The sequence below is a fragment of the Drosophila simulans genome, chromosome 3R (genome assembly GCF_016746395.2).
Source record: "Drosophila simulans strain w501 chromosome 3R, Prin_Dsim_3.1, whole genome shotgun sequence".
In the NCBI taxonomy this organism is placed as follows: Eukaryota; Metazoa; Arthropoda; class Insecta; order Diptera; family Drosophilidae; genus Drosophila; species Drosophila simulans.
The window spans coordinates 9,162,645-9,172,521 of NC_052523.2; the positions used below are offsets into that span (position 1 = coordinate 9,162,645).

General features: G+C 43.4%; 3 protein-coding genes across 5 annotated transcripts; 2 read left to right on the forward strand and 1 right to left on the reverse strand.

Annotated features, from left to right (window-relative positions):
• Window positions 1-90: 90 nt before the first annotated feature.
• Window positions 91-6,307, forward strand: LOC6727746 (kelch-like ECH-associated protein 1B). 3 transcript variants are annotated; one of them, XM_016176558.3, is made up of 6 exons: window positions 91-193; window positions 3,340-3,656; window positions 3,731-3,988; window positions 4,048-4,730; window positions 4,854-5,059; window positions 5,124-6,307. In XM_016176558.3, exons 2-6 carry the CDS (start codon window positions 3,348-3,350, stop codon window positions 5,900-5,902), a joined length of 2,235 nt encoding a protein of 744 aa, XP_016034327.1. In that variant the 5' UTR covers window positions 91-193; window positions 3,340-3,347; the 3' UTR covers window positions 5,903-6,307. The 3 variants fall into 3 exon arrangements, with proteins under 3 accessions (XP_016034327.1, XP_002103108.1, XP_016034326.1); XM_002103072.4 differs by lacking the exon at window positions 91-193 and adding an exon at window positions 1,774-2,437; XM_016176557.2 differs by lacking the exon at window positions 91-193 and having other exon boundaries at window positions 3,515-3,656; window positions 3,709-3,988.
• Window positions 6,308-6,461: 154 nt separating this feature from the next.
• LOC6727747 (30S ribosomal protein S11) lies at window positions 6,462-7,455 on the reverse strand. Its single transcript, XM_002103073.4, has 5 exons — window positions 7,259-7,455; window positions 7,070-7,200; window positions 6,914-7,014; window positions 6,693-6,758; window positions 6,462-6,632 (listed from the first exon to the last, which is right to left on the reverse strand). Exons 1-5 carry the CDS (start codon window positions 7,453-7,455, stop codon window positions 6,525-6,527), a joined length of 603 nt encoding a protein of 200 aa, XP_002103109.1. The 3' UTR covers window positions 6,462-6,524.
• Window positions 7,456-7,535: 80 nt separating this feature from the next.
• LOC6727748 (guanine nucleotide-binding protein-like 3 homolog) lies at window positions 7,536-9,758 on the forward strand. The gene is made up of 5 exons (XM_016176559.3): window positions 7,536-7,671; window positions 7,734-8,619; window positions 8,680-8,930; window positions 8,994-9,404; window positions 9,474-9,758. The coding sequence occupies exons 1-5, from the start codon at window positions 7,650-7,652 to the stop codon at window positions 9,647-9,649; spliced, it is 1,746 nt and encodes a 581-aa protein (XP_016034328.1). The 5' UTR covers window positions 7,536-7,649; the 3' UTR covers window positions 9,650-9,758.
• Window positions 9,759-9,877: the final 119 nt, after the last annotated feature.

Sequence of the window (9,877 nt, forward strand, 5' to 3'; positions counted from 1 at the left end):
AAAATGGATTGTAAATGTGGTTTGATATATTGTATACCATTTATTTTATAAATATCTACAAGCTGGTTGTGCATCTGGCAACTCTTTCATTACATACGTCCAGTGTCGAGCGTTTTCCAGCACTTGCATGTTTACCTCAAGAAGAAGAGTAGAAAAAAATCATTGTGTAGTGGCAAAATAAATAAATACAGATGTGAGTAGCAGTAAATAAAACATACAAAGTGCAATAAAAAATTGCACAAAAAGTGGCTGACCCTCGCATAGCTTAGTTTCCAGCTGGGAAACCTTTTATTTATCTACGAGCGTGCATTTATCTGCGTGTGAAAACCTCAATGAAACAAAGGGAGAAGTTGTCGGTGTACTTGCCCAGCCTATTTACGTGGCTATATACATAAATATATGAAGTATCTGTGAGATCTTGAAATCCCTGGTGATAAAGTGTAAATGTTTGCCCTGCATTGCAGTAATCTCTTACAACAAAGTTGCTTTTTTTAAGTGGCCTTCTTTCGAGTTCCATTTCCATGGCCTCTATCAGCTGTTTGGCACATGGCATTGGAAGTGCGGGTGTGTGTATGTATGTAAATAGTATGTACAGTACGTACGTGTGTGCAAGGGTGACAGCTGTCTCCCCAGGGAGAGCAATGTAAGTGAGTAATATTTGTTTATGTGAAAGCAAAGTTCAACGGTACCTGCACACACACACGCACATCCCCACATCCGTGCTGATTACGCTGCTGTTTTCACCTACACCGACGTACACTGCGACCGTGTGTAAGGTTTTGCCTCCTCAGCATGATTCGGCACTATTTCGCCAGTTTTTGCCTTTATCATTCATTTACCAACAACCAACCCAGCGTCACTTTATGCGGAAATTTAAAGCCGCACTTTGATAAACTAATGTTACTAACGGGCGAGGATTTGCCAAAGTGCGTTCGATTCGCCATACTGCTTAAATGGGATTTTTGGCGGGGAAGACCCTTTTACACTTATCTGATTGTATAAACATACACATCTTGTGGTTTTAATTTGGTGTTCAGTTAAAAAACACATACGGATGCAATTTTGTTTTTAAGAACTTAAAGATTTTTTTCTAGAATAACTATTAAAATTTAAAGATTATCTTTGAAAGGGGTTTCTATCTCAATATTATTATATGAAGAAATAATATTTTATTTTTGAAATAAAATATATTTTTTATTCAAATCAAAATTATAATCCATTAATTAATTAGTTACTTCATTTAATGCGCAATGTTTATTTCAGTGTGTATCCGAGATATTAATATTTCTATCGCCATGAAGATAATGCGTTCATAAATTGAAAATGTTTTGGGAACATGACTTGATACTTCAAAATTTATTGCCTTTTCAATTGTGCCTGGTAACAATGATTAATCGGATATACCAAACAATTATAGTATATATTGCCATTTATGTTGTGAAATTCCCTTAAGACAGAACTACGATCATGACTAAAATACTGTGCAATACAAAATAGAGAGACGTAATCTCTTTTAAACATATTCCCCGAAATATGCATACGAAATTAGCTTATTTTTGTTTTGATTCTATTCAATAGTTCATTTGGCACGGACTTTGAACAGATTTAAGCTATCTTTTGAACACAACGAAATTCCTAACTGCTTGCATGACGCGCGTAAATTTTTTTTTGAAAACGCTGTGTAGCCGCACAGCTACCCTACAAATTAATTAGGAACTGAGGCTCCATACAAAAAAAACATTATAAAAAAAAACCTGCTGGTCGGGTTGGGCACTTCTCACCGAAAACTGAAAATCATGGTAAACAATTATGTTTGCCATAGGTTACGATTTGTGAGCATCATCGTTACGGACCAAAAACACGCCCGCGGGCCGTGCGTTTCATTCATGGCATTATGTAGTGTTTATCGTCACAACACGGAGTGTATTCACCTGGAAGGGCCAAGAAGAACTCAGTCACATGTGTGCACACATATGTAAGCATGATAACGCTCTTTGTAACGCTCCCACCACCCCCGCCATCCCCGCGAGAGATAAGTCTCTGTGGGCTCTGGGGCTTTCGATTCGGATTCCCGATGGGCCGGAGCAGACGCTGACCATGGCAGTCAGTTGACGGGCTCTCTCCACGGCGCACGCATGATCGCTGGAGCGGATTTGCGGAGCAGCAGCTGATCGCGCGCTTTCATTTTCACACGGACTTTCAGTCTTTGTTCGCGAATCGCCATAATCATTATCTCGAGTGGAGTGTGTGGTGCGCATACAGGCGCCCGATTATTGAAACTATCTCTACCGAACTGACGAAGCTGTGAAGTAGGATCTTCCTACCGATCGATCCGAGATTAGTGCCAAAATGCAAACCCAAATGCACTCGCCCATGCAATATGAGACCCACATCTCCGACATGCCCAAACACAAGAGCTACCCCTGCCGCCCAGAAGGTTGGTGTTTTTTCCATTCTGGATTTTACCATGGGTCTACAGTTCAATTCGCAACGAGTTTGCCAGATAATTTCGTTACTCGTGCTTTTGGTAGAAAAAAAAAAAGAAACCACTGATCATGACTGTGCACATTGCGAATCAAGTTCTCTAAAACAGCCCACAATGATTGGCGAAAATGTTTGAAACGATTCCAGATTGTGCTACAGTGAAGTCACCTGTAGTTGAATGTGAGAGATGATAAAAATTAATGGAGTGAAACGGCATTTATCCAGGTAGCATTGCTCGATTTGGACGTTTGAATAATTAGAGACAGTTGAAATATTATCGCGAAAGAAACTGGTTTGTGTTGACAATCCAAATTCCGGTTGGCAATATAGTATCCATTCGAAAGAGTGTACTTGAAGCACTAAAAGTGTTTTTTTTAATAGTAAACAGATAATTTACCTTAATCTTATCTTAGTTTTCTAATCGAGAACTTATAAATCTTTAAACCCAATTTATGAAATTACCAACTTATTCGCATTCAAAAACAAAATAAATAAGCGCTTTAATTTCTAGAACGTATTTAAGGTCGGTCGTATCTAACCTTTCGGTTATCTTGGATATGCATAGAATAGTACGTCATTTCACACTTGGAGGATTTCTTTAAAGTGCCATCTTGGATTTTTGCAAATTCACAACAGATTAGATAATATAATAGAATAAATAGCCCACGCTGATTGCCGATCTATTTGCGATGGATGAGGTACGAGGTACAAGGGTTACAGGGCTCAACTGTAGGGCGTGTGTTGGTGTTATTATTATTTATAGTTGTTAGCTAGATTAAAAAGAATTAAAATTAAATGAATATTTTCTGGTATATGTCCTGCAGTTACAATATATTTTGTTGCTCGATTTTCCAGAGGCTGAGATGAGCAACACTTCGGAAAGTTGTTCCATCTCATGCGGTGGTCGATTCGGATCGGCGCACTCGACCCTGGATGATCACGATGCTACGGATGACGACATGACCTTCTGCATGTCCAACTACGCCAAGGAGGCCCTGAAAATGATGTACATGATGCGTTCGCACGGCATGCTCACGGACGTGGTGCTGGAGGTGAAGAAGGAGCTCTTTCCCGCCCACAAAGTGGTGCTGTCGGCGGCATCGCCCTATTTCAAGGCCATGTTCACTGGCGGACTCAAGGAGTCGGAGATGTCGCGCGTCCAGCTCCAAGGGGTAAGTTGAGCTCAAGCGCGGCCCTCAATTGGTTGGTTTAATGGATGAACAGTTCGTCCGTTTCGCTTTCACAGGTGTGTCCCACGGCCATGTCCCGCATCCTCTACTTCATGTACACCGGCCAAATACGTGTGACTGAGGTAACGGTGTGCCAACTCCTGCCCGCGGCCACCATGTTCCAAGTGCCAAACGTAATCGATGCCTGCTGTGCCTTTCTGGAGCGTCAATTGGACCCCACGAACGCCATTGGCATCGCCCACTTTGCTGAGCAACACGGCTGTGTTGAGCTGCAAAAGAAGGCTAATGTGTTTATTGAGCGGAATTTCACTCAGGTAACCTATTTACGATATGAAAATAGTCCTCCAAACTATAGCCACTGAGTTCCCTTTAGGTGTGCCAAGAGGAGGAGTTCCTGCAGCTTTCGGCATATCAGTTGATTGCCCTGATACGAAGGGATGAACTGAATGTGCAGGAGGAGCGAGAGGTTTACAACGCTGTGCTAAAGTGGGTGAAATACGACGAGGACAATCGACACTGTAAAATGGAGCACATTTTGGGCGCTGTCCGTTGCCAGTTCCTTACGCCCAACTTCCTCAAGGAGCAGATGAAAAACTGCGACGTTCTGCGAAAGGTGCCCGCCTGTCGGGAGTATTTGGCCAAGATCTTCAAGGACTTAACGCTGCACAAGTGTCCAGGTGTCAAGGAACGAACCCCCAACACCACTCGGATGATATTTGTCGCCGGTGGCTTTTTCCGTCACTCACTGGACATTCTGGAGGCCTACAATGTAGACGACAAGACGTGGACGACACTGCCAAATCTACGCATTCCAAGATCTGGTTTGGGTGCCGCCTTTCTCAAGGGCAAGTTCTATGCGGTTGGTGGCCGAAATAACAACATTGGATCTTCCTACGATTCGGATTGGGTGGATCGCTATAGTGCAGTCACCGAAACATGGCGTCCCTGCGCTCCCATGTCCGTGCCACGCCATCGAGTGGGCGTGGCCGTGATGGACGAGCTGATGTACGCCGTGGGCGGATCCGCGGGCATGGAGTACCACAACACGGTAGAATAGTAAGTATTGCTTATTATTTGATAAGACATTCTTGTTAATTTAGGGCTTTAATATTTTGAAGTGCAATTATATTTATTTTACTATCGACAAAGTTTAACGATAACTATTTGAATCTTTTGCAGCTATGACCCCGAATTGGATCGCTGGACTCTTGTACAGCCGATGCATGCCAAGCGCTTGGGTGTGGGTGTTGTGGTGGTCAACCGTCTGCTTTATGCCATCGGAGGTTTCGATGGAAACGAGCGCTTGGCCAGCGTGGAGTGCTACCATCCGGAGAACAACGAGTGGAGCTTTCTGCCGCCACTACAAACGGGTCGCAGTGGAGCGGGTAAGAATGACTGGCGCATCCTGTTATCTAATTTCCAACTAAATTCCGATTTAATTGCTATCAGGTGTTGCTGCAATTAACCAGTACATCTACGTTGTTGGCGGTTTCGATGGCACCCGTCAACTAGCCACCGTGGAGCGTTATGATACCGAAAATGATACTTGGGACATGGTGGCGCCAATTCAAATCGCACGCAGTGCTCTCTCGCTGACTCCGCTGGACGAAAAACTGTACGCCATTGGTGGATTCGATGGCAACAACTTCCTGTCCATAGTCGAGGTCTACGATCCACGAACGAATACGTGGACAACAGGAACTCCACTGAAATCGGGTAGATCGGGACATGCGTCGGCGGTTATTTATCAGCCGGCGTGTTCCACCACGTTTATGGACTACGAAGATAGTGACGCCCCACAGCCGGATGGAAGTAACAACGGGGATAGGGATGTACATACAGCACAAAACTCGTACGGCAGTGGGAGTCCAAGTTATCCTGGGTCGGCGTGCAACATGCAGTTTCATACTTCAAACGGAATGAGCGGCTGCAACAATTGTGACTCGGATATGGATATAAAACCAGATATTCCTGCAGAACATCATAGTTTTCAAATTCCCGCCATCAGATCCGAGGAGCTAGTCAATCCAAACTGTCCTTGGTCCAGAATGCAAGAAAGATTTCGAAGAACTCCACCAGCGTCTTTCTCAGAGGATGAGAGAAATGCTAATGATATGCGGTATAAATTATATAAAGCGCAAAAACAATGTTTATTAAGCACAGCAGCGAAAGTTTTCCACAATCACATCGAAGGTCGCCTGCGAAAACTCACGAGTGCAGCCACATGACAATACGAATCCGAGCCTCACGCTTAGCCTCAACCAAAAACATCATTCATTGTACAAAGCCTGATCGTATCCCCTAGAATTCCATGTTGAGAAGCAGCATTCCAATCCATTGTAATATTACTAGTGTGTTCGCTAGGTGATAATTAGTCAAAGCGTTTTTATGGCATCCATAACATAACTGGCGCTCGTCAGCCCATTTTAAAAAGATTGATTAGGGTTAATAGTTGATTAGTGGGAGGAAAGTTCGTATTTTACGTATTTTGTAGGTATCCAAACTGATAGATTGCGTATTGTACTTTTTTAACGTAGGATAATTAAAGGAATTATGTGCATCCAAAATAGGCTTTAAGAAAAGAAAACAAATAATTTAAGTAAAATAAAACAAAAACATATTTTACAAAGTTATTCAATCGCTGCTATTAATCTTGTGCAAACCTTTGGTCTGTGTGTACGTTTTGTTTATTCCGTGGCAACAAAAAGGCCATATTTTAATTTCTTCCCATTAAAACTCACCGTGACTGTGCTATTTATTCCGTTTGAAAGATAAACTGTTTTCGTATTTGTTTGTAAACGACTATTTGTATATTTTGCTTTTAAACAAGTTGTCTTAACAAGTTGCACATTAAAGACTCCTCTGCTTTCGGGGTCTTGGAGGATTGAAGGAAACATGTGTGTTGTCGGTAATGGAAACGATGTTCAGACCACCCATTTGCAGTCCCTTGATGGCCGACTGGATCAGAACATTCAATTATTTTTAAGTGACATGAGAGACAATAAGTTTTGAACATACCATTCTTCCCGGGCCAAGACCACGAACCTTCACTCGCACTGTCTTCCAACCCAATTCAATGGCTTTCTGGAATACAATTTAAGTTTTTTCTGTTAAAGATTTCTATGTCCATATCATACTATTCAAATGCATATGGTTATGTTCGAAGATTTTATCGTTGTCTTATGTGGTTTTTGACCATCATACTTTGGTAAAACATATTTCTTATTGAAGTGACTTACTCCACTAATGGTAACCGCTGTAGCTTGAGCTGCTATGTTGGTTCCCTTGCGGGTGTTTTTGAATCCCTCAATTCCACAGGATCGTATCAGCCGGAGGACTCCTGGAAAGAGGGCATACTTTAGTGCACAGTTAGAGTAACGTTCCAGATGACCCACCTTTGTGATCCGTGACGGAAATAATTGTGTTGTTGGGTGAAACGCGAATGTTGCAGATGGGCAGCTCGTTGAAGGGTGTTCCATTGAATAACGTGGTGGCGGTGCTGGCATCCGGGAAAAACTTAGCCTTGCTAAAAGGAAAATAAATTGAATTCGAGACTATTTACAAGTGAATAATGTAATTCCAACCGGTTGATAAGTGTGTCGATGTCCACGGTCTTTTCGCCCACGGTTCCTTCGTCTTTGGCTGGTAAAGATGCCAGCATTTCCTTGCGGTCCTCCGCCTTCCGCCAGCAAGCGCTCGTGTGTATTCTAGAAGTCTGGAGCGGCACAGCGGGCATAGTAATACTCCGAAGAGCAGTTAGAAATACGGTTTTCAGTGACATTATTAATTTAATTCGCAGAGGGTGCACAAAAACCAAATTACATCACACCGGCAGTCTGGCAACACTGGCAGTGTTGGCTAGCACGCCACAACAAGTGGCCACGCTTCGTGGTGACTGACAAAAAGTCAAGAAGAAGACTATTTTCACGTGTTCTTGTTTTAAGTTGGTTTTGATTCCGGTTATCCTCGTGTAAAATGGCTTTAAAAAGGTTGAAGAGTAAGTAATAGTATATATGTATACATTTTATATAGCTCTAAATGAATCGTCATTATCCGCAGCCAAAAAATCGAAGAGGCTCACCGGTCGCTTGAAGCACAAGATCGAAAAGAAGGTGCGCGACCACAACAAAAAGGAACGTCGCGCGGCCAAGAAGAATCCGAAGAAGGGTAGCAAGAAACAGAAGCTCATCCAGATCCCGAACATCTGTCCCTTTAAGGATGAGATCCTCAAGGAGGTGGAGGAGGCCAAGCAACGTCAGGAGGCCGAACGTTTGGCTCGTCGCGAAGCCTTTAAGGCGGAACGCGAACAGAACAAGTTCAAGACGCTGGAGTCCATGGTCGAGGATGCAGACATGCGGAGCACGGTTCATGGAATAATGCACGAAAACGATGCCCAGGATCAGGACGAAAAGAAGTACAAGAACGCCGTGACCAAGGAGCAGTCATTGAAGCAGTACTTCAAGGAATTCCGCAAGGTGATAGAAAACGCTGACGTCGTCCTGGAGGTGGTTGATGCACGTGACCCCCTGGGAACCCGCTGCAATGAGGTTGAGCGCGCCGTGCGTGGTGCGCCGGGCAACAAGCGACTGGTCCTGGTGCTCAACAAAGCCGACCTGGTGCCGCGAGAGAATCTGAACAACTGGATCAAGTACTTCCGTCGCAGCGGACCTGTCACTGCCTTCAAGGCCTCCACACAGGATCAGGCCAACCGGCTGGGACGCCGCAAACTGCGCGAAATGAAAACCGAGAAGGCTATGCAGGGTTCTGTCTGCATTGGCGCTGAGTTGCTCATGTCCATGTTGGGCAACTACTGCCGCAACAAGGGCATCAAAACTTCGATTCGCGTTGGCGTCGTTGGAATTCCAAATGTAGGCAAGAGCTCCATCATAAACTCGCTGACCCGCGGCAGGTCCTGTATGGTGGGCAGCACGCCAGGAGTGACCAAGTGAGTTCATATTTATCCCTTATAGTGCTTCGGTCTTATGAAATATATTTATTTTTGCAGGTCAATGCAAGAAGTAGAGCTGGATTCGAAAATCAAACTGATCGATTGTCCTGGAATCGTATTTACTAGCGGAGGTGAAAACTCACATGCAGTTCTGAAGAATGCACAGCGTGTGGGCGATGTAAAGGATCCCTTCACCATTGCCGAGAGCGTATTGAAGCGTGCCAGCAAGGAATACTTCTGCACAATGTACGATATTACAAACTACGACACATTTGAGGAATTCTTCGCCAAAAAGGCAGCCAGAATGGGTGAGTACTATAAATGCTAACTGCCGTAAATTATAATAATTCATTTCTTTACCCTAATTATAGGCAAATTTCTGAAGAAGGGAGTGCCAGATGTTGTGGCTGCAGCAAGAAGCGTGCTCAACGATTGGAACACGGGCAAAATCAAATACTGCACACAGCCTCCGGAAGTTCAGGAAGGACAAAGTGTGCACATAAGTGCCTCGATAGTTCACTCAGACGCTCGCGAATTTGATGTGGAGAACTTTGAGTCCATGGAGACGGAAATCCTAGAGCATTGCGCTGTGAAAACGGATGACATTATGGAGATAACGTCTAGCGGGCCTCTAGAGATTCGACAGCCGCGTGAGGAAGCCGAACCTGCAGATAAAATAACTGCCAGCTTGGTCATAGACGAGAAGGAAAAGCCCGCAAAGGGTCGCAAACGAAAGCTGGATGAGGAAAAGGAGAAGGTTGATCCCAGTCTACTCCTAGAAGGTAAGCAAATCAAAACCATTACCATGGACCATAAAAATGTATTAACGATGTGATATTTATTAATTCTAGAAAACCAATCCCTGAATAAAGGCATCAAACAGCTGCAAAAGCTTAAAAAGAAACAGAATGTTCGCAACGAGAAGAAAATATCCAAAATTACAGACGTTCTGGATAGCTTTAGCTTAGGTTCATCCTCGTCTAAGGCAGAAAAATACGATTTTGATGAGGACTATGTGATTGAATAAATTCTGCCTTAGTTTTAATAATAAAATAAATCTGTTGATAGTACACTATAATATAGAAAGGTGTAATGTCTCTGAAAAACAAATATAACATTTTATTACTTTGAAAAGATGGAAGTGGCTGCATTCATTTCAGAATCGCAATTGTGATCCCTTTTACTGGGTATTTCACTGTAGGAACCCGATTTCTTTTTATATATTACTCATGCCGAAGCTGAAGAAAAGTGTACT

Coding starts and splice junctions, on each gene's coding strand:
- LOC6727747 (XM_002103073.4), bottom strand. CDS start 7,455: ATGTCACTGAAAACCGTATTTCTAACTGCTCTTCGGAGTATTACTATG. Junction 7,201..7,258: donor ATCGACACACTTATCAACCG/GTTGGAATTACA, acceptor TTTTCCTTTTAG/CAAGGCTAAGTTTTTCCCGG. Junction 6,759..6,913: donor CAGCGGTTACCATTAGTGGA/GTAAGTCACTTC, acceptor ATTGTATTCCAG/AAAGCCATTGAATTGGGTTG.
- LOC6727746 (XM_002103072.4), top strand. CDS start 2,350: ATGCAAACCCAAATGCACTCGCCCATGCAATATGAGACCCACATCTCC. Junction 3,657..3,730: donor CGCGCGTCCAGCTCCAAGGG/GTAAGTTGAGCT, acceptor TCGCTTTCACAG/GTGTGTCCCACGGCCATGTC. Junction 4,731..4,853: donor TACCACAACACGGTAGAATA/GTAAGTATTGCT, acceptor AATCTTTTGCAG/CTATGACCCCGAATTGGATC.
- LOC6727748 (XM_016176559.3), top strand. CDS start 7,650: ATGGCTTTAAAAAGGTTGAAGA. Junction 7,672..7,733: donor GGCTTTAAAAAGGTTGAAGA/GTAAGTAATAGT, acceptor CATTATCCGCAG/CCAAAAAATCGAAGAGGCTC. Junction 8,620..8,679: donor AGCACGCCAGGAGTGACCAA/GTGAGTTCATAT, acceptor TTATTTTTGCAG/GTCAATGCAAGAAGTAGAGC.